Raw genomic sequence first — 24,803 nt, forward strand, 5'->3', positions numbered from 1 at the left:
CTCCAGAAAGCACAGAACTGGGAGAAAAGCAAAATTAACTGAGGTGGATGGCAAGAGAAAGAATATTGACTTCCATAAAGTGGAAAAAATATATGGAAGGAAAAAAGTTTGCAGGCTGTGTTCGCTGCAAAAAAGAAAAACTGCAAAAGGATATCAGGTTGAGACCTCATATATGTGTTCATTTTGCAAAGTGCCCTTGTGTAAAGGGTGTTTTGGACAGTTTCATGATAGAAATATGGCATAATTATATTTTGTTGTTTGATAGCAATACTATCATATATTCCTTTCATTTTACTACAAATAATATGTGAAAGTGAGAAATACATATTAATTTTCAGTATGTTACACACCTGTATTCACCTTTGCCTCACCTGTTAATGAACTTTTTTTATTAGAGGCATTCTGTTATGTAAATGTATTCCTTAAATTGTATAAGAGTAAATAGCCAATGCTATATTGACTAGTAAAAAAGGTTTGTACTTTATTTTCAATGAAAATTTTTGCATGAAATATAGAGAAAGAAAAAAATTTTGTACTGATTATACCTGTATTTTAATTAATTCAAATTCATGTACCTCATCTTGAAAAGTGCAAAATTGTTGGCATTTGGGATGATTTTAGTAACAAATCAAACAGGTAAGATGCATTAAGAATTTCAATTTTAGTGTTTATCCATAATGTTATTGCTTTTACACCTGTTAAACTTACCTGCCTATAAAAGATCAGCTAAACTTACATAACTGTAATCCACTGTATATAAGCACACGCTAACAAAATTTCAAATCTGTATCTAAAAAATTCACAAAGTTACAAGCAAATATTTTGGACATCGGCTATAGCCTAGTCACCCGTATTGTTAACCAGGTGATACACGAAGGAGTCATATCCAATGACTGGTGTAGCAGCACCATAGTCAACTGCTACAAAGGTAAAGGTGATGCTTCAGATACAAATAATTAGAGGTATCAAGTTGTTGGATCAGGTAATGAAAGTCACGGAGAGGGTCATAGCCCAACTAATTAGGGAGAGAATCAGTTTAGATGTGATGCAGTTGGGTTCATGCCAGGGAAAAGCACCACTGATGCTATATTTCTGGTAAGACAGCTGCAGGAGAAATGCCTAGCCAAAGATAAACATTTCTACCTGGCTTTCGTTGACATGGAGAAAGCCTTTGACAGGGTCACCCGATCCCTTATCTGGTGATCAATGAGGAAACTAGGGATAAAAGAATGGTTAGTGAGAGCTGTGTGAGCCATGTACAGAGATGCTGTCAGTAAGGTGAGGGTTGGAAATGAGTACAGTAATGAATTCTGGGTAGAGGTAGGGGTCCACGAAGGTTCTGTCCTCAGCCCCCTCCTATTTATCATAGTCCTCTAGGCAGTAACACAGGAATTCAAGACAGGATGCCCTGGGAGCTCCTCTATGCTGATGACCTTGCGCTAATTGCTGAGTCACTATCAGAACTAGAGGAGAAGTTTCAGGTGTGGAAGCAAGGGCTAGAATCGAAGGGCCTTAGAGTCAACCTAACTAAAACCAAAGTCCTAATAAGTAGGAAGGTAGACAAAACACAAACCCCTTCAGGTAGATGGCCCTGCTTGATCTGTAGAAAAGGCGTAGGTAGAAACTCTATAAGATATATCCAGTGAAAGCTATGGACACATAAGAGGTGCAGCAATATCATAGGAAGGTTAACTAGGAAGTTAGTTTTTGTATGTAGCAGATGTTCAGGAGCTATAAACACTGTAAATGTGCAGAAAACAGCTTCTTCCACATTCCAGGGAGAAAAACTAGAAGTAGTTGATAGCTTCCACTATCTAGGTGACTAAGTTAGTAGTGGGGGAGGGTGCACTGAAAGAGTAGCTGCTGGAATAAGAATAGCCTGGGCAAAGTTCAGAGAGTTCTTATGTCTGCTGGTGACAAAGGGCCTATCAGTCAGAGTAAAAGGCAGACTGTATGATGCATGTGTACGAACAGCCATTCTACATGGCAATGAAACATGGGCCGTAACTGCTGAGGACATGTGTAAGCTCGCAAGGAATGAAGCCAGTATGTTCCAATGGATGTGTAATGTCAGTGTGCATACTAGACAGAGTATTAGTACCTTGAGAGAAAAGTTGAACTTACGAAGCATCAATTGTGGTGTGCAAGAGAGACGATTGCGCTGGTATGGTCATGTAACGAGAATGGATGAGGATAGCTGTGTGAAAAAGTGCCACAGCTTTGCGGTTGAGGGAACCTGTGGAAGAGACCAGGAAGACCTGGGATGAGGTGGTGAAGCACAACCTTCGAACATTAGGCCCCACTAAGGCAATGACTTGTGACCAAGACCTTTGGAAATATGCTGTGCATGAGAAGACCCGGCAAGCCAAGTGAGACCAAAATGCGAGGCTTCTGCCAGGGGTGTAGCCAGCCCACTTATGCATACCTTTCCTTCATTGGACACTAAACTTGGCTTGTGACGACCTGTTGGGGCAAGTGAAAGTGAAATCATGATGGCACCTCTAACAGAGGAGCACTAAGAGCACCGTCCGAGCGTGATTGTTTCCAGAGCAGCTGTCTGGCACATAAATAACACCATTTGAGCGTGATCGTTACCAGTGTGATGTGATGCAGTTGGGTTCATGCCAGGGAAAAGCACCACTGATGCTATATTCCTGGTACTTGTGCCGGTGGCACGTGAAAAGACATTCGAGCAAGGTCGTTGCCAGTGCCGCTGGACTGGCTCCTGTGCAGATGGCATGTAAAATACACCATTTTGAGCATGGCCGTTGCCAGTACCGCCTGACTGGCCTTCGTGCTGGTGGCACGTAAAAGCACCCACTACACTCTCGGAGTGGTTGGCGTTAGGAAGTGCATCCAGCTGTAGAAACTCTGCTAAATCAGATTGGAGCCTGGTGTAGCCATCTGGTTCGCCAGTCCTCAATCAAATCGTTCAACCCATGCTAGCATGGAAAGTAGATGATAATGATGATGATGATGAACCTGAATAATTCGAAATAACGTGAACAAACAAGCATTACATTTGACAGATTAATCTGAACACTAAAGAGTTAATGACTCTACTTATATACTGCTTATGTATAATAATAACATGAAGATATTTAATGGTAGGCTAGGCTGTGTGGTAAGAAGTTTGTTCCCAACCACATGGTTTTGGGTTCAGTCCTACTGCATGGCACCTAGAGCATGTCTTCTACTATAGCCACGGGCCAACAAATTCTGAAGCCAATTTGGTAAAGAGAATCTGTGTGTGAGTGTGTGTGTGAGAGAGAGAGAGAGAGAGAGAGAGAGAGAGAGAGAGAGAGAGAGAGAGAGAGAGAGTGCGAGAGTGTGTGTATGCATGTGCACTTGTACGTGTGTTATTGTCTGCTTGCCTTGCTTTGACTTTATGTGATAATTGTAAATGAGCATCACTGTCATGAAAGTGGTGTCCTTCTCTCCAACTTTCTCTGAAAGCATGTCTTCTGATCATGGGGAAATATATCCTTACTTGAAAACAGGTAAGGGTTGGTGACAAGAAAGGCATCTGCCTCAACAAATTCAGTCCAAACCATGGAAGTGGACATTATAATGACAATGATGATGACGATTTCTTACCAAATTAGAAATTAAGTTAAAATAATAATATACAGAAAAAATATAAGCACATTACAGAATCTGTTTAACCCTTTAGCATTCTGATTACTTTGTTAAATTTAATTTGACAAGTGATCTGAATGTTGAAGGGTTAAATAGATTCTATAATATGCTTGTATTTTTTCTTACTTATTCACTTTGTTTTAAATTTATCATTTATTATCTTGTAGCTTCAACATTTTAAGGTTGTGATTGTTTATTGTATGTCATTGTAGGGTACATGCAAGAAACCAGATCTATCTGGTCTGAACATAAAACAGGTAGAATATTTAAATGTTAAAGGGTTAAACAATAAATAACTGCTAAATAATAAATAACATTAATGCAGATTTTTGAGAGAATTTTTCAAATATGTGAAATTCGATAACTATCTTACCTGCTATCAAAGGATGTTGAAGGTGAAGCATATGTAACAGACACTTCTATTTCTTGGTTCAAACCAGTTCGAAGGGTTTTTTTCCATTCATCTGGAAGTGAACCATGACAAGAATGCAAATCATCGGAGGATTTCAGTGATTGTGAAATGTTTCCTGAAGTTAATGGTTCAGTTCTAAAATCAGTCTCAATAGTATTTAACTGAAAATTTACACTCCTTGAATCTGTTCGTCCAGATGACAGCATGATTTTACCATACATGTCAGGTGTAAATCCTTCAGCCAAATTTGGATTATCTGGAGTGGCATCTGCACTAGTTGATATGACATCCATGTCATTAGTATCAATTGGACTATGCTGTCCATCTTCAATAGCAGCCTGAAAACTCAAACTTCTGTTGCGTGAGCATTGTATAAATTCATTGTGGTTATTGCTCTGGTATTGTGTAGCAGTCAAATAATTAGAGCTTTTGCGATTAATCTGTGCATCATCTCCAATTGGTAGTAAATGAATATTTGAGCGACTTTCAATAGCAGCTCTAAAACTAGGACTTCTTTGCCTTGGAAGAGAAGTACCATTTTCAGGATTGCTCTCCATGCTTTGGGATGTCTGACTATCACTTTCAAATTTGTGTGAACTGCGAATAAAATCTTTGCGTTTTTTCTGACCATCTTGGCTGCGAGAGCTACTTGAACTGAAGTCTACATCAATAACTCCACTTGTACTAGAACTGTTTGAAGAATAAAGATGGTTGTATAAGAGTTGGTAGGTTAAATTATCAGTCTGAGTGGCACCAGCAACAAAATTGCATTGTTCATCTAATGTGGGACATGAAGCAGCATGGTCTTTATTATAAGACTCATGGATATTAAAATCCCTCAAGACTTCTGTTTTATTATTTCTTTGAGTCAAGGAGCCATTATCAAAGCGTTCAATAGTTAAGGCATCTAAAAATAAGAATAGAATGACATATTTACCACAAGATATAAAATCAATTTTCACATTTTATAGGGCAGACAAAATGTACTTGAAATTAGTCTCCCACTGGATGTGCACAAAAATTGTAACCAAATTAATCAATACTAAATTAAAAATTTACAAACAATTATATCTAAACTGATCCTGATTTCTATTATTGGATTACAACTATGCTGAAATATCAACTGTATTTCAGTCTCATGGCTATTTTATCAGTATCTATTAAATATCTACCATTCAATGTAAAAGGACAAACTCAATGACCAGTCTATACTAGTAAACTCAATCACTCACACTGCTTTAGGATAGGCTTTCATACAGTTTCCATCTATCAAATTCCACTCACAAAGCTTAGTCAACCTGAGGCTATAGTTTAAGATAACGTTTCCTTTTATTCTTCAAATAGCAAATACCTCCATATCTAGACGTGTCTTTGCAGTAGATTGTAAACAATGCCGACGCAATGCTTGTATTTGCTTTCTAGGCGCAGGAGTGGCTGTGTGGTAAGTAGCTTACTTACCAACCACATAGTTCTGGGTTCAGTCCCACTGCATAGCACCTTGGGCACGTGTCTTCTACTATAACCTTGGGCTGACCAAAGCTTTGTGAGTGGATTTGGTAGACGGAAACTGAAAGAAGCCCATTGTATATATGTATGTATATATATATATATGTATGTATATATATATATATGTATGTGTGTGTGTATATGTTTGTGTGTCTGCGTTTGTCCCCCCAACTTCGCTTGACAACCGATGCTGGTGTGTTTACGTCCCCAGAACTTAGCAGTTCGGCAAAAGTGACTGATAGAATAAGTACTAGGCTTACAAAGAATAAGTCATGGTGCTCCAGCATGGCCGCAGTCAAATGGCTGCAACAAATAAAAGAGTAAGAGTAAATGACATAATTTTTGCATGGTAGTGACCTTTGTTTACTATTAGTGTGCCCATGTCAAAACAATGGAAACATGTACATACACACACATACACGCACACACACTCACATGCATGCACACACACACACACACACACACATTAGCTAAAGTACCTGACATTGCTCAGGTTGAAAACTGAGGGAGTTTAACAGTAACATCACAAAGTAACATATAATTAACATATAAATCTTTTGGCTATATTTCATGGAGTTTTGGACTAAGTACACCTTGTAAAAATTACTTTTTCTTTTTTTACTGGTTTTTTTTAAAGAATATTTTTTTAGATTTCTATGTTTCAGACATAAGCAATATTGATTCTGCCCCTGAAAATTCACACAAATTCAAATCTTTTCATTTAAATTTAACCTTTACCTCACCCAAAACTTAATCATAAGTACTAGTCCTAACACCAACCCTTAACCTTTTTATCTAACCTCTAAATTCTAAATGCTAACCCTAATCCTAACTATTCTTTTTTATAGAATCATAATCTCCTCTGTTTAAATAATATACTTCTGAAACAAACTTCAAAAATGAAATAAATTACTACAAGGTACATACTCCAAAACAGAGTGGAGAAAAAAGAATGAAAACAGTGTAATTTTGAATAATTTGATGCTTCATACATAAAAATCTAAAGAAATTAAGAAAAAAAAACCCCTAAAAAAACGATACAGGTACAAAAGTTCATCAAATAATATTTAAATGCCAGGAGTGCCAAACTTTTATCATTGTGAGGGGTAGGTGGGTGGGATCTGGTCCAGTTAGTCAGTAAGGAGATAGATAGATAGATAGATAGATAGATAGATAGATAGATAGATAGATAGATTATGAAGCTAGAGGGAGACAAACAATTAATTCATGCAGTTAGACAAGTAATACATGTAGATGAAAAACCTTAGATGGAAGTGAAACAACAATGTAAGTGTACAATAAAAATAAATACAATAAAAGAAACAGAAGAGGATCTAATGCTCCCAGTTACAGCTACCATCAATGAGATGGGAAAGAAATGAAAGGCAAATGTTAAAAAATAATACTAATTTTTTAAACCTCGCTTACCAGTGTAAAAAGATAAGAGTTGAAACTGAAGGATTAGAAGTGGAGACAAAATCTGAGTCATAGAGAGAAAAAGTAAGAAGAGGGGGAGGGAAGGGATTTGAGAAAGAGGATAAGTGAAGAGAGGAAGAGAAAACAAGAAAGCGAGAGGAGAAGGGGGAACAGAGAAAGACAGAGTAAGGAGAGAAAGTGAAAGCGGAAATGTTGGGGGCACAGAGACACACAAACATATACACACACATACATATATATATGACAGGCTTCTTTCAGTTTCCGTCTACCAAATCCACTCACAAGGCTTTGGTCGGCTCGAGGCTATAGTAGAAGACACTTGCCCAAGGTGCAACGCAGTGGGACTGAACCCAAGACCATGTGGTTGGTAAGCAAGCTACTTACCACACAGCAACTCCTGCGCCTGTATGTAGAAGTAATGTAAACAAAATCAAGATGTCCATAAATATATACATAGACACTATCCCTCTACTCTTTCTGTCTGTCAAGCATTTCTCACATTTCATTCATCCCCTAAAAGCCTTCATTCCTCTATCTATAGCACTACTCAGTTGCTGCAATCACTTGAGAGCAGAAACAGTACATATTACATTCCCAACTTTCTTTGTTCTTCCAGTTACCTTCTCCACTTGCAAAACCACTTCCATCATGCATTTGTATTGTCATCCTTTCCCACAATATTTCCACTGATTACCTTTCTCTGCTTTCAGTTACTGCACTCTCTCCTCTGCCATACTCAATCTTAACACCCCTCATATCTGCTATCATTTTCTACACACTCTCATATCTGTCATTATGCCCCATCTACCATAGCTCCTCCTTTATGTACTTATACATTTCCTTCCCCGCAGCTCCTAAACCTTGCACATCATAGCCTTTTGTTTTTTTAATCTATTCTCCTTCCAGAGTCACTTCTATCTCACCTTACCTGCTCTCCATACTGGTATTTTCCATCAGTCACCTCTTCTTTGATCATTACAAAGATGGAAGTAGTGCATCAGTTAATTCCTGAACCCACCAACACTATCAATGGACAACAACTGAATGCAGTGAATAAGCTTACGTACACTCTCTGGCATAAAGATGAGATTATATATATATATATATATATATATATATATATATATATATATATATAGGTAAGTGATAGGCTTGCCTCGATCCTTCAGGGGTAGTCTGAAGCATCCAAGCAACCAGGGGATGTTTAAATCCGGAGGCACTCCTGGGGATCACCTGTACGGGTACCGTCTTGGGAAGAGGGCATCCAGAGGCAGGTAATTTACTGCTTAAACCGTAGTTTATAATTATATTTATGTGGAGAATGGAGCAACAAATACAAAAAAAGCAATACTGTTGGACTAGTTAGCAGCTGTTTTATTACGTGGAGGTTGAGGTTATGTAGTGAGTCAATATGTATGTTATGCAATAGTCATTTACGTACGTTTCAATCAAGCCAGTGGTTTGGCAGATCTCATCAGAATGTTGAGGAGTATGTTCAGAGTTTGTGGTGTGCGAAATGTAGGAGAAGTGATTAGTGGGTGTATTAATGTATGTGGTGGTGTAATAGTAGCGATAGGTAAAGAAAGCCTTACGTTTTAGTTGGAGTTGTGTTGGTCTTCCTGTAAGGGGATGTAGGATGGGTGCTATTTAAGCTCATTGTTCCAGTTTTAGTCAAATGCATCTCCACGTGATTTTATGATTGAGGGATGCGTCGTATATTTATAGCACCGGCGGTGTTAGTACAGGGAAGCAACCCTAAATTTAGGTGAAAAGGGGGCTAACTTTGGTCTTATTCGTAACTACTTATAATTAATAATACCTAGAAGGAAAGTTATTTTATGCAAATTTAGTTTTGCTTAGGAGGTGTGATGTATTATATATTTAATTATACTTGGAGAATGAGTATTTAGTAGCGTGAAGACAGATTAGACTAGATTCATATCTCCTGTTTAATAGGTCGTTCTTAGCCGTTAGGATTTCGAGGCACTCGGTTAAACAGAGTTGGCAGCGTCTGTTAGTTGGGTTATAGGAATTAGCTACTTTTAGTATGTGCCACTTTAGTTTATATTCTATCTTATTGTCGTTTAGTTCCCAGATATACCTACTAAGCCCTGTAGAATTTGCCTTATTTCTGTTTTTAAAACTCGATAGGTGCTCGTTATCTCTAAAGCGTATTTGGATTTTCGTTGCACCAATGTAAGATTTAGTGTGGCTGTTTGTTTGTACGTCACATTGGTAAACTATATTATCTGTCTTGCATCTATTGGAGAAATTACATTTGTTCCTATCTCTACAGCCACATAGGTTATAAGGGGTGTCTATGTCTGTGTATTGTTGTGTGGCCCTATTGTTTTTTCGGTGTGCGTCCCTCCTAGTAAGGGGTGTTGGATTAGGGTTGGAGTTAGTTCTATTATTTAGAGGGTTGTTGATTTGGTTGTTCATGGTGTTTCTAGCTGTATAGAATGCGTCCAATTTCTTATTATTAATAGATGCTATTATGGTAGCTAAGTTACATGTCAGGCTGTGGCCTATTCTTATTTTGTGCTTAAATATTTCTGCGTATTTATTGTTCACATTGAGGTGTTTATCTATTATGTTCACTAGTGAGCGGACTATGTTGGATTTGAGGCCCATGTTATAGGGAATGATTAGCCAGATCGCATCCTTATTGTTCTTGCTGGTATTATGGCCATATCTGGTATAGAAGCTGCCATCATAACTGGGAAGGCTGGTGAATTTTTCTTTACGGCTATCTAATTTATTTCTATATTTGGGCTTATTTTTGATATGCGTCCTTTCATTGTTTTCCCTGTTAGTATTGTTAGGTATTTGTGGGCCCGATATATGATTTCTTTTAGTCTTCTGGGTTTCCCTGTAATCTATGCTAAACTTATCGTTGTATTGCTTAATGTTGGTTCTGTTCAGGTGGTTATTGCATTTCTGCTTCATCTCGTTGTTAGCCTTAATCGTCCTTTTAATATTATTGGTATTGGTGTTTACATTGTTGTTGGTATTTTTGGTGTTATGTGGTTTGGCTTTGGGACGTGTTGTATTTCTATTACATGTGTTATGTTTATCTTTGTCATTCATATCGTTAGTGTGGTTTCCAGCGGTGTTTGGTTTGTTAGTAGTGTGTGTGTTTCTAGCATTTGGGTTCCTTGTAGTTGGGTCTTTTTTATGGTTATTGGATTCCATGAATTTAATTTTATGGTTAAATCCTGCTTTATGTAGTGCGATGTTGTAGGTTTCCTTATGCTTATTAAAAATAGCTTGGTTAGAGGAGAGACGTGATATCCTATTGCTTATACTATGTGCTAAGCCTCTCTTGAGGAATAGTGGGTTGCTGGATGCGTTTATGTATTTTAGGTTAGTATTGGGCTTTATGTATGGTTCATGTAGTCCTGTGGCTAGGTTGCAATTAGCGTCTAAGTAGTTTATGGATGTGTGTTTGTTTTCTATAGAAATGGCTAGTCCAAATCTTTTGAAGAATTTATGCAAGTTTTTCTTAATGAGCTCTAGTTTCCTATTCGATGGATTTTTAATCACAAATAGTGCATCACACCTCCTAAGCAAAACTAAATTTGCATAAAATAACTTTCCTTCTAGGTATTATTAATTATAAGTAGTTACGAATAAGACCAAAGTTAGCCCCCTTTTCACCTAAATTTAGGGTTGCTTCCCTGTACTAACACCGCCGGTGCTATAAATATACGACGCATCCCTCAATCATAAAATCACGTTGAGATGCATTTGACTAAAACTGGAACAATGAGCTTAAATAGCACCCATCCTACATCCCCTTACAGGAAGACCAACACAACTCCAACTAAAACGTAAGGCTTTCTTTACCTATCGCTACTATTACACCACCACATACATTAATACACCCACTAATCACTTCTCCTACATTTCGCACACCACAAACTCTGAACATACTCCTCAACATTCTGATGAGATCTGCCAAACCACTGGCTTGATTGAAACGTACGTAAATGACTATTGCATAACATGCACAATGACTCACTACATAACCTCAACCTCCACGTAATAAAACAGTGGCTAACTAGTCCAACAGTATTGCTTTTTCTTGTATTTGTTGCTCCATTCTCCACATAAATATATATATATATAAATAGAAATATTAATATTTCTAAGTCTCTCTAAAGACGACTATGGCAGTGGTACTGGATATTAATAGTTATCACCAAGCCAACATGGCAGTCCACAGAATTTAGGTAAATAATCCTTCGTACAGACAGTCAGTAGTGACGCCTGCTGGGTCCGGCTGCTCTACATTGATAAGGGGCAAACACCTGAAACTAGTCTGTAGATGCCAGACCAGCAAGGGGAAGCAGCTGACCTCCCCTGTCCAAAGGTTATAATGGACACAGGTTCGAGTGTCACATAACTAACTAGAGGCAATGGCCTCTTGGAGATAATCAACAGCAGCATTCGTCCTATTTTTTGGACTGCCATGTTGGCTTGCCGATAACTATTAATATCAAGTAGCGCTGCCGTAGTCTCCTTTAGAGAGACTTAGAAATATTAATATTTCTATTTTTGAAAACCAGAGGACGTATTCCACTGAATTTAGGTAAATGATCCTTCGTACAGACGGTCAGTAGCGACACCTGCTGGGTTCAGCTGCTCTACATTGATAAGGGGCAAACACCCTGAAACTAGTCTGTAGATGCCAGACCAGCAAGGGGAAGCGGCTGACCTCCCCTGTTCGAAGGTTATAATGGATACAGGGTCGTGTGTCACATAGCTAGCTGGAGGCAATGGCCTCTTGGAACTAATCAACGGCAGCATTCATCCTATTTTTTGGCTTGGCAATAACTATTAATGTATATCATCATCATCATCATCGTTTAACGTCCGCTTTCCATGCTAGACTGAGGACTGGCAAGCCAGAAGGCTGCACCAGGCTCCAATCTGATTTGGCAGAGTTTCTACAGCTGGATTCCTTTCCTAACGCTAACCACTCTGAGAGTGTAGTGGGTGCTTTTACGTGCCACCAGCACGAAGGCCAGTCACACGGTACTGGCAACAGCCACGCTCAAAAAGGTGTTTTTTACGTGCCACCTGCATGAGAGCCAGTCCAGTTGCACTGGCAATGACCTCGCTCGAATGATTTTCTAATGTGCCACCAGCACAAGTGCTAGAAGGCAACGCTGGTAACGATTACGCTCAAATGGTGCTATTTACGGGCCACTAGCACGGAAGCCAGACAGCTGCTCTGACAATACATATATATATATATTATCTCATATTAACTCATAGTTTATTTCATATATATATATATATATATATGAAATAAACTATGAGATAATATGTAGAAATATGAGGTAGTAATTATTACATTAATTAGCAGAAAACCATCTGCAGAGCAGTGTTTCTGCTAGTAAAATGAACAAAACTTCTTTAGCTAAATTTCTAATAATACACTAAATAGTTGCAATAACGTGATATACAAAAAAACAAATATATATGCTCTCTTCAATAATCCAAACTATGAACTGCTGAAAAACAATTGATAAAATTGAATTAATAATTGTCAATTAAGTACACTTACCAACAAGTGGGGTTGGACAAGGTGGTGTAACTTGAAAAAAACATGACCTTTGATCATGTTGCCATGAATGAGCTACTCTGCCAGAATTCTATAATCACAACAAAAATAATTTAGAATGTTTCTGAAATGATTTTTTATACTATAAATGGTTATATATGGTTCAAATATGTGAAAGTTCTAATTCAAGTAAATGTTTTTCAAGTAGATTAGACGTTTTGTAATAAAACAAATATATAAGTCAATGATTTTAATTTAGGGAAAGTTGTATTCCCAAAGAACACTTGATGTGAATTGTACTATATGTTATTAATATGATCACGAGAAAAAAAATTCTACAACTTATATTAAGATACTTTTTGCTTCCTTCATTAAACTGGCTAGGACATATAAAGGTATATATAACACATACACAGAGTTGTCCAAGAAAGGTTCATAAGTCTGATAAAGAGTACACTCAATATGAAGTATTAAAGTGGGTATAATATTAATACAATATCATAAGATGCAAACCATGCTCAGCTAGGCAAAGCTACCGGCTGGCTCAGTTGTAAATCATTATGTTATTCTATACAGAAATTAGTCAAACAATCATCAGACATGGGTGACTGGAAGAGCAAAGGCTGGACTCTTTCTTGTGGTGTTATGAGCCAGGCTGTATTGTAGGGAAGGACCAGAAGTGAGGGAATACGCATGTCCTGTGGGTCCCACTGGAAGGGCCATGGTGAGAATGCGGGGTTGGCAAAGCGCAAGTGGTGAGTAGGCAGTGGACAGCATACAAGAGCAGACCTGTTAGATGGTACGGTGGCAGACAGAGCATGTGGATGTCATGAGTTACCCTTCCAGATAGACAGGTAAGACTATTGTAATTCTCTCTCTACTTCCCTCTTTTCCTCCTTCACAACACAAGCTATTCAGCTCAAAACAAAAAAATGATGGGTATGGTTTGTGTTTTGAATGAGATGGTTAGGCCATTTTGTGGCAAGGGAGATGTCGCCACTTGGTTGAAAAAAATTAAGTTGGTGACAAGATTCCACGGTGTAGATGACCTAACCAGTTTCATACTATTGTACCTTGACGGATCGACGTTGGCGCTATACCTGGAAATGGAGATGAAGGACCAGTTAAGCACAGAAAAAACAGAGAAGAGGTCAAATAAAGAGCAGCAGAGAGGGGTCGAACAAGTAACGTGTGTGACCCTTCAAAGGGCAGTGTTTTCAGTGTCAGGGTTCAAACATGGTGAGAGACTGCAAAGAACCCAAGCTGGGAGTAATTTGCTACCAATGCAGACAAACGGGCCACATTGCCAGTGAATGCATTCAGGGAAATGGTCTAAGGGAGACTACTGTGCAGGTAGTCGTCCTGTCAAAAGAATAGAAATGTGTATACGGACATTGCCAATTGTGTACGTCGTGGTGGAAGGAAAGGTATCATGAGTCCTTGTGGACACAGGCTGCTCAACAACCCTAATGACTCAGAAGGTGGTAGAAGAATGGAGTGGAGTGAGTAGTGTAAGGGCTGTTGATGGTACAGAAGTTGAATGCAGAAGAAGCAGTGATGTGGAGATGGTGATATGAGGAACAAGATTGAGGTTGCGTGCGATAGTGATCGACCACATGGTGGACGGAATCAATGTGGTGATGGTGATAGATGCCACTGTTCGTTTGGGAGGTGTCACAATCAATGAAGCCGGTCTAATATTCGGTGATGCAGGGGTGCTATGCACTGTGAGACAGGAGGGTGGTGAAAGCCGCAAAGAAAAATATGCTGCACACACCAGTACAGACAAGGATTTTGGGGCTGTGTTCGACGGCAGGCAGTGGACAGTGGAATGATACTAGAAGAGAGATCCTCTGATATTGAAAAATGCAGTAGGCTGCTATCAGCATACCCTGAAAGGGGATGCCAGAAGTGAGTTCAAGGGAGAGGTGGAACAAGGAAGGTATTCTGATCCCTTGGAAGGAGGAAGTGGAGAGTGGAGTGGTACCACTGATGGCAGTGGTGCAGACGACAAAGCATAAAGTCAGGCCGGTATTAGATTTCCAAGAGCTGAACAACCACGTATTGTGCCATACGGGTGACAAAGCCACAGATATTTGCAGCGAAACCTTGGGAGTGTGGAGTCTCCTGTCTAGCACCGGTGAAAAATAAAAAAACAAAGGGTAAATTTTTAGATTAACACCCACATGATTTTCACGAAGGAAAAAAAAAACTTAGATGCTTTGCATGGAATCAAGTACCTTGACCTCCTAATATGCTGCAAATCCCTTATTTTGGTTTGGAAAAAAGGTGGGTAGAGTGAGGGAGGGGAGCCCTCCCCCCTATCCCGGAATCATTGGAATTTTTTTTCTTTCTGTTGAATAAATTCCTGTGACCTCCTAATATGCTACAAAACCCACTTTGGGGTCCGAAAAACGGGGTGGGGTGAGGTGGAAGCCTCGGAAATTTCACCCTCACCCCCATTGATCTTTTCACCCTCATGATTTTCACTAAGGGAAAAAAATAATAAAAATCGGATTTTTTTTTTGTGTGGAATCAAGTACCCTGACTTCCTAATATGCTGCAAATCCCTTATTTTCGTTCAGAAAAAAAGGGGGTGGGGCAAGGGGGACCTCCCCCCATCCCGGAATCATTGGGAATTTTTTCTTTTTTTTTCTCGAATGAGTTCTTATGAACTCCTAATATGCTACAAAACCCTTTTTGGGATCTGAAAAATGGGGTGGAGTGAGATGGAAACCTCGGAAATTTTACCCACTCCCAACATTTTACAGAAATAAATTTTCCAGAGTGTGAATTACATGGTTCATTATTAAATATATATATATATATATAGTAGAGAATGTGACTGTGTGTGTGTGTGTGTGTGTGTGTGTGTGTGTTTGTGTGTGTGTATATATATATATATATATATATATATATATATATAACAGCGTGAAACCTTCGATGCAACCTTCTCCAATGCATATCTTCAATACAGCCTTGACCGATAGTATCCCTAGGAGGAGTTAGGACTAGATTGGGATTAGTCGCAGTCTTTTAGAGGCTCCCGAGCCCCCTTTTACTAGGTTAGCTTAGGCTTAGGTTAAGACTTAGTTGGGATTCGAACATAACCTCTTCTGACACAAAGGATCGGGAGCCCTTTTGGGCATTCTATTTTCCTTACCGGAAGGGCTCCCAACCCATGGGCCAAGGGGTGTTAAATGATGGGGGTGGTGGTTTTGAAAGGGCCAGCATGTGCAACTGGATCACCTCTGCCAGTCAAGCTCCTAACGCATGCAGTCCTGTATCGACACTGATTCTGCAGAACTGTGTTGGGTGTGAAAACTAATTTTAAAGTATAGATATAGATTTTTTGAATCAGTGATATTGCATTCAGTTAAGTCCTATTTGGGGTGAAAAATCAATGAACTGATTCCTTATGGGGCTTTCCATTCAATCAGGATGGAAAATCAATAAACCAATTCCTTACAGGATTTCCCACTAAAATTGGCTACACCCCATTTTCAACCATAACGTTTACCAATTTTGACGTATTTTGTTCAAACTTGATGCTAGCATTACTTAGAACTCATGGAATCTTTAAATACTTTAAGTTCTCCAATAAAAAAAAACCTAGTCAAATTGTTTGCAAATCATTTTCAGCCAAATGTTTACCAATTTCAACGGATTTCACTCAAATTTCACATTGGTGTTAGTTTGGTTTGAAACAAGGTGCTTGATTAGCTTAATAATCCTAACTTAATCCTGGGCAACGCCGGGCTATACTGCATATGCTGACATTGTTAAATTTGAATGAGATGATACTTATAAAGGCAATTTGTGACTAACACTAAAACTAGCAATGGTCTCACCCGAATAAAAAGGAATTAAAACTAAAACCAAGGTTAAGAAAAAGTAGGTTAAACAAATGGTATAAAAACTGAAACCTGATAGAATCAACTTATCTACTGAAAAAATATGTTGTATCTACTGAAGAAATATGAAGCCTAGACTCACCAGCCAAATGATTGGTGATTCTAAGTCTTGTCATATTTCTAAAGTGGACAATATTTACAAGAAATGAAGCTGATGAAGCCAAAATAGACCTGAATGTGCAAATGTAGTTTAAAATAACATAATGGTACATATAAAAGGAAGCTTTGAGTAAAAGTAAAATTACATAGCTTTGTTTAAATAATAAACTTCTTTTGTTAAATTATCTGAAAATATGAAAGAAAAATCATGTAGAATTGCAGTAGAAGCTCACCATATGTAATTGTTCTTTATTGAGGCAATGCAATAACCTTGTGCCGATATAAGAAATTACTAAAGTAGTGTAAAATAGAACAAGTACATAGAAGCTTTACCAAATATTTCAGAAAGCGAAAGTATATTTAATGATCATGATAAATTGCACATCAATATTATGATATATTTACATCTATATTGTTATTTGGCACCCCTTATTTGCCAAATATTAGTAGTACAACTTCAATATTAGTACTGCAGTAAAACTAAATATACTTTAAGCATAGTAATACATTGGAAACATTGAATATTTCACATTTCAAAATCCTTGGATCTTTGATATTCTTAATATTTTGTAATTTTTGTAATCCTGATCTGAAGATTAAACAAACTAAATTTTCTGTGCATTCAATGCTTCACTCTCCTTATGCATTATTCAATGCTTATTGAGAAAACGAAAATGGAAAAAATTTAAAATGATCCAGTTTCTTGAATATGCAGCAAAATCATGACTGTGGATTGTAGGAATTATTAGATAAGATGCCTTTAATAGCATGTAATTGCTTCACTTTATGTACTGAGTTTAACGCCACCATCCTCCTGACAACAAAACAAGTGCTCTTCAAGTACTGGTGTCAATCTAATCAACTATGCTTCAGTGACTATATCAAAAATCAGCATTCTGGCAGTGCTCCAGCATAGCCACAGTCAAATGACTGAAGCAAGTAAAAAAATAAAAGAATATAACTAAAGACAAAAAATAAGAAATATACTTACTAAAGCAGAAAATACAGCTGGTTTCTTGTAAAGTTTTTGCTGTAGGCCATCAATTTTTTTACCAATTTCATCTTTCCACAGATCAGCAGAATTTGAATATTCCTTCTGAATATGAAAATTGGACTAAATATTAAAAACATTTTACAGAAATATGATAAAAACATTACAAAACAATTTCCATTACTCAACCAAAATGGGTATATTTAAATATATTACATGTTTGCTATTGCTTTTGTTATTATTTTGATGGTAGGCAGTAAGTTTGGAATTTCTGAGACGGCAGTAAATACTCATTTATTTCATTAAATGCAAACCAATGTTTCATGAAATACCAGATATAATGATGTTTTTGAACACACTCTTTGTCTGAGATGAAAGATTTTCATGTAAGTTTCTCTTAACTCATGAAATTCACTGTATAATTTTTATCTATGTAGAATGTTTTATTTATGTAGCCTCCTTTGTCGCTGCTTTCTTTAATTACCTATATATAGAGAGAATCACTTTATTCAAAAATTGGGCTGGTAAATTCCAATATTCCTTGCCAAGTGTTATCATATAAATATAAATATATATATATATATATATATATATATATATATATATATATAGTTCCACTTTCATTGTGGAAAGACGTGCTTTTTGTGCACCTAAAACAACCCAGAAGGATTCTGTAAATCAACGAAAAATCTACAAAAACGTCGTACTTGTTATTTCATGACAGTCTACTATAATATACTAGTAATACAATTAATATATTACACTAAAAGTTTAATATGTTCTTTTCTTTTCTACTCTAGGCACAAGGCCCGAAATTTTGTCTCTCCTTCCCTTTCATATCTTCCTCCTTTTCTTACTTCTATCTCCCTTCCTTTGTCTCTCTCTACATCTACCTCGCCCCTCTCATCTCATCCTCTCCCTCATATACTTCCTATTTTCCCTCCTCTTCTCACTCCATCTCTCCCTTTCTCTCACATCCTTCATTCTCTCCTCTCTCTCCCTCACTGTCTCTCTTTCTCTTCCCCTCCTCTCTCTCTCTCTGTCTCGCTATCGCTCCATACCCCCTTTCTCTTCTTCATATCACCCTTTCTCTTTCCTTCATATCTCCCTCTCTCTTCCCCCCTCACTCTCTTTGTCTTTTTCCTGTCTACCTCCCTCTGTCTCTCTCACTTCCTCTCTATCCGCCCCCACTCTGGGCTTAGAAAACGAAGATGGCACCAAAGTGGGAGAGCAACTTCTGTTGCGTGCATAGATGATTGCTAGCAGCAATCTGCCAAACAGCATTATCACTGCTGCACTGAAGAACAATGGCTTCTGTAGAACCATTGAGCAGACAGAGCAGAAGGTAAATGAATTCATCCGATCCTATGCCATCAGACCACACATTGACACTCTTGATGACACCATGGAAAACTACTGTGGCAAAGCTGATAAGGATAGAGAAAACGAAACAAAAACCAGAAGTCTCTTTGATTCAGTGGTTCCTCAAAAGAATGGCTGGCCCACCCATGAACAACCCAGCTGATAAAGATAGGGAAGCTAAGAAAGCAACAACCAGAAGTCCCTCTGTGCCAGTGGTCCTACAAAGGAATGGAGTCCTCACCCCATTGGACAACCAGAGGAATGCAAGTGCTACCACAAGAAAAGGCAGGAAAGAACACGAGCACAAACAAAAAGTAGGAAGGAGAGAAAAAGGAAAAGGGAAAAAATGAAATAACTAAAACCAAAACCCCATACCACTGAAAACAAACAGAAAACTCAAATATGGAGGCTCCAATGGAATCCGAAACCCTAGAGGAGAGAAGAAATTTGGAGTGAACTCAAGGACCTACAAATTTTACCTGCAAAGCAAATGTTGGCATGGGGAAGATGGTACAAATTGTTGGTTTGTTCAATTGAGATCTCGCCAAAATTACAGGGGCCTTAAGGAGAAATACTGCCCTGAGGAAAGGTACCAATCACCTCCAAAGAAAAAATATACAAATGCAGTGCACTCTTCAGATATTATGTGCAAGGTAGCAGCTGAGCAAGTCTTTCTTGTGCATGGCACAAAAGATTGTGCAGCAGCTGAACTGGCTACATCAAGTGCAAACAAGGAACCTTGCCCACCACTGTGCAAAACCACCACAATCAACAGACATGGGATAGCCTCCCCACACACCTGCACAGTCATCATGCCAATATTTTTAATAAATATTGGGGGCCTGTTGTATTGCAACAACAAAAGCAAAGTTTTTCCCTAAGAGACCTTGCTGCATTCAATCAAGCCCTATGCTTAGCACTCGTGGAAACTCTTCTGAACCCTGATATAGAGGATGCAGAAGTACACGTACCAAAATATACCATACTATGAACAAACATGGTGGAGTTGCTGTATACATCTGCAAAGACCTCACACCCCAGGTCTTACTGTCATACTCAAATTCAGTATGTCACACTTTAATTGTATACATAAGACAACACAATATAGCCACATGCAATCCATATCACCCACTGGATGTTCTAAACAACATGGGCAAATTTGAAGATTGCTTCACAAGAATTAAAGAAATCCTTATGAAACTGGAACACCATGTGAGCGTATTTCTTGTGGGTGATTTCAACTTCCCCAATGTCAAATGGCCTTAAGGCCTCATGCTCTCAGGAATGACTCATTGCAAATAAGCACAGGTGGAGTCCCTGCTCAACCTCACCAATGCCCTATTCATGGAACAAGTCATACTCAGACCAACTAGGGCAAATGACATTTTGGATCTCTGCTTCACAAATAATATGGACATCATTCATGATGTGAGAGTGACGCTGACATTAATTTTGGATCACAACATAATAGAGCTGTCTATGTTTGGGCCAAAAGTAACCAGAGACATACAGCCTAAAGGAAGCACCCGAAATCTCTCCAATCTGAACTTCCACAAAGCAGACTGGAAATCGATCCAAAAAGAGATCCTCAGACAGGACTGGCTAAAACATCTCTCTACACCAGACATTGGCATGAAATTAGAATATTTCATATCTGTTATACAAACCATATGCCAGAAATAAGTCCCAGAGTACAAGGCCAACACAAAAAGGAACAAGATTCCAAGGGAGAGAAATATCCTGATGAGACAACAGATGAAGATTGCAAATCGCTTCAACCAACATTCCAAAAGTATCGAAAGGTCCTGCCTAAAAACAACACTGATGAAGATTGAAAAAAGCCTGCAACAATCCTATGTGAGGGAGAGAGCAGACAAAGAAGCTTGTGTTATAAAAAACATTAGGTCAAACCCAAAGGCCTTCTTTCATTATGCCAAAAAAACAATATGCTGCAAGATAGGACCCCTCTTCCAAAAGGATGGCTCCCTCACAGACAGTCCAACCAGTATCATGTAAATGCTGTAAAGAAAAGTAAATGTATGCATTTAGGATGGCTTCAGCATGAAGAAAGGAAAGTAAAGCAGCGTTGTGATTGGTTAGCGCGTATTGCTGTGCAACGAGCTGCCCAGAGCAACAAGCAATGTTCAGCACACCATACAAGAAATGCTTCCTCTACTGCTGCTGTGTGAGCTTCAGAGACAACAGCACAACACGCAGATCGACTTACAAGAGATGCTTCCTCAACTGCTGCTGCACAAGCTGCAGAGACTGCAGCACAACATGTAGTTCGACTTACAAGAGATGCTCCCTCAAATGCTGTTGCACGAGCTGCAGCACAATGCACAGATTGACTTACAAGAGATGCTGCAGAAACTGCTGCTGTGCGCGCTACGGAGACTAGAGGGGAAAGACAACAATGGATGTTGCTCTATGCGGCAAACAGGAAAACATCAGGTAACCACACCCTTGTCACCTTATTTATTTCATTAGCGTAATCTTCACAGTATGCTCTCCATTAAGTGCCCCCAGTTGTGAGGTAGGCAACAGATACTACACTTTTCATCTTTTTGCACAGGCTACATGTCAAATTTTATGTTCAGATAATGTTGTATGTGCAACTCAGCGAAACAGCAGGCAAACATACTATTTCTCTTTATGTCATATCTTTAGGCTCAACCAGGATTGGAACAAGCAGTTGGATTATTATGTCACATGTGTCTATGAGTTTTCGTTGGTAGTTTATTAATATGATCAATTCTTCCTGGCCTGTATTCTCTGAGTGAGTTCTCAAACCGTGACCAATTTTGAAGTTTGCTAACATGACGAAGTCAAAGTGTGCATATGCGCGTGAAGGAGAGAGAGAGAAATTGTGTGCGTGAGAGGGAGGAATGAGGGAGAGATACAGATTGTTTGTCAGCGTCTAACAAAAAAAAAGTAAAGAAAAAGTGGGAGAGGGAGACAGAAAGCGTCTAATGAAACAGAAGGTAGGTAAAGAAGACAGAGTTTGTTTGCCAGCGTCTAACAAAAAAAAAAGGAAAGAAAAAATGGGAGAGGGAGACAGAAAGCGTCTAACAAAAGAAAAGGTAAGTGTGAGTAAGGAAGACAGAGTAAAATGAAAATGTAAAATGCTTTTTTTTTCTTAAACATGAGATATAGTTTCAAATATAGGATGTTTTTGAAAGACACAATATTTTATAATGAGATTATATATACTTTCTCACTCAACAATTAAAATATATTCATTTTAAATCATTTATCTATTTTAAATCGTTCATCTTTCTTCCCCCCCCCCCTCTCACTCTCACACACACGCACATATACTACTTTGGGAGCGAAAGAGTTTTGTTTATATTTCACGCCGAAGAAAAAAGTTTATTGACAATCCATTTATTTAACAACAATGAAAGAAAGAGGTATGTAACAATTTGTCAGTGAATTACACAATATAAATGGGTAAAATTTCCGAGACTTCCACTACACTCCAACCCGTTTTTCGGACCACAAAAAGGGTTTGGTAATTTTTGAGATTAACACCCACATGATTTCCACTAGGGTGTTAGGGTTAGGGTTTTAGGGTTAAAGGTTAGGGTTTTAGGGTTAGGATTAGGGTAGGGTTAGGATTTAGAGTTAGGGTTAGTGTTGGGGTTAGTGTTAGGGTTGGTGTTAGAGTTACGGGTCAGGGTTAGGGTTTTAGGGTTAGGGTTAGAGTTAACCTAGAAGGAACAGGACCCTTATTTTTTGGTTAAACCTGTTGATAAGTTTTCCTAAGTTACTCCAATCCAGATCCTCAATGCAAACCTTCAGATCAACCTTCTCCTATGCAGATCTCTAATGCAACTTAAAAAAAAAACAGTCAATGAGTGGAAATAACCAATAAACTGATTCCTTATGGGATTTCCCAATCAAATTGCCAGCAAACCATTTTCAGCCAAATCAATTTCAACGGATTTTGCTCAAATCTGATGTCCATGTTACTTATTTTGGTTTGAAATAAAGCACTTGATCACTTAATAATCCTAGCTTAATAACGGGCAGCGCCGGGCTATACTGCTAGTAAATAGATAAAATCCTTTCACTTTTATAAAAAGATTAAAAGAGTATGGAAGACCTTACATACAAAAAAAACTATGTCCATTTACGTCCATTTGCAGGAGGTCTGGGCAAAATGTTATAGTGCATGACCATCCTCACGACATAAGTAATGTGTGTAAAATTTGGTGAAAATTGGTTGAGAATTGTGGAAATGTATGCATTAGTTATTATACACACACACACTACAACTTATATATATACTAGAAAATATGAATCAATAACTAAATACAAATATAATGACTATACTAATTATCTTACTGTTTCACATTATAACAATTATGATTGACTTTTTCATGAATTAGATACAAGCATATAAGGGAATATATATATATATATTAACAAACTGATTTGACTTCATAACATGTTACTAACATACATACACACTTACACACACATAAATCAACTTAGTAAACATCTATATACACACACATAAACTGAAATGGACTATGAATATCCATACCTATAAATGCATATATAGTTATAGATATTCGATAACCTTTTACTAATATACATACACACTTATGCCTTAATAAAGCAACTTAAACAGTAAGGATCTATAAACACACACACTTATGCATAAATGGTGACGTACATACTTGTATTAAATAACTTTATGCTGACATACATACACACACACATATACATAAATTAATTTAGGCAGTAAGCATACACATATGCACATATGAGCACACATATAAACACACGAACATACACTCACACAAAAGCCAAAATTGACCGTGGACATCCATGTTTTGTAAAAAAACATTTTATTTCATTTTTATTATTAGTGTACTCTTTTACTTGTTTCAGTCATTTAACTATGGCCATGCTGTAGCACTGCCTTTAGTCAAGCACATCGACCCCAGGACTTATTCTTTGTAAGCCAAGTACTTATTCTGTAAACACACCAGCATCGGTTGTCAAGCGATGTTGGGGGGACAATCACTGACACATAAACATACACACACACACACACACACACACACACATATATATATATATATATATATACGATGGGCTATATTAGAAGACACTTGCCCAAGGTGCCACACAGTGGGACTGAACCCGGAACCATGTAGTTCATAAGCAAGCTGCTTACCACATAGCCACTCCTTCGCCTATGTATATTTTATTATATTTTATTGTTATTATTATCAATCTTTATTTTTATTCTTATATACTTTAATTTATTATTATCATTATTGTATTTAAATAAAAAAAATATTAATGCATGCGTACACACAAACATGATTTTCATCTGCTTAGTCTGTCAGAGTATTTCAACTGATCAAAAAGTAAGCCCTGTAATGTCCATCTTGCCCTGAAGATCTTCCACCTAAGGTACGCAAAATGCAAACTTATATTATATATGTTTTGTAATTTAAATTTGGTGTGAAGTGAAACAATTGTTGGCAATGTTAATTAATTAATAAATTAATTTATATCCATTGAATCACTCCATTTTCAAACTTAATAATATTTGATGTTTTATAATATATTTATTGAAGAAATATCTCTTCAAAATATAATATATTAAGCCAGGGTATCTTGGATAAAACTATCCCTATAAGAGGATGATATACAACCCAATTCTGTTTAAATAAGGAAAGCATACTCATTAAAAAACATAAACCACAGCTGAGTACCCTTTAGAAAGAAGAAAACACACTAAAGACAAAAAGGAAGAAAGACTCAATTTCTCCACAAAAAACAATCAGGTACAACAGACAATTTTTAAAAACTTTAGTAACAGTCTTTCACCCGAGTTTCAAAACTGCA

The 24,803-nt window shown here is 37.7% G+C and overlaps 1 protein-coding gene across 1 annotated transcript in view; it reads right to left on the bottom strand.

Annotated features, from left to right (window-relative positions):
* LOC106874321 (uncharacterized) overlaps positions 1–24,803 on the bottom strand; it is a 456,333-nt gene that overhangs the window by 374,163 nt on the left and 57,367 nt on the right. The window contains exons 5-7 of the mRNA XM_089338627.1: positions 17,571–17,675; positions 12,570–12,657; positions 4,013–4,958 (exon numbers count right to left, since the gene is read on the bottom strand). Of these exons, the coding sequence (XP_089194753.1) occupies positions 4,013–4,958; positions 12,570–12,657; positions 17,571–17,675 (1,139 nt within the window). The remainder of the gene's footprint in view (positions 1–4,012; positions 4,959–12,569; positions 12,658–17,570; positions 17,676–24,803) is intronic.

The sequence above is a fragment of the Octopus bimaculoides genome, chromosome 2, assembly GCF_046866305.1.
Source record: "Octopus bimaculoides isolate indiv1 chromosome 2, ASM4686630v1, whole genome shotgun sequence".
NCBI lineage: Eukaryota > Metazoa > Mollusca > Cephalopoda > Octopoda > Octopodidae > Octopus > Octopus bimaculoides.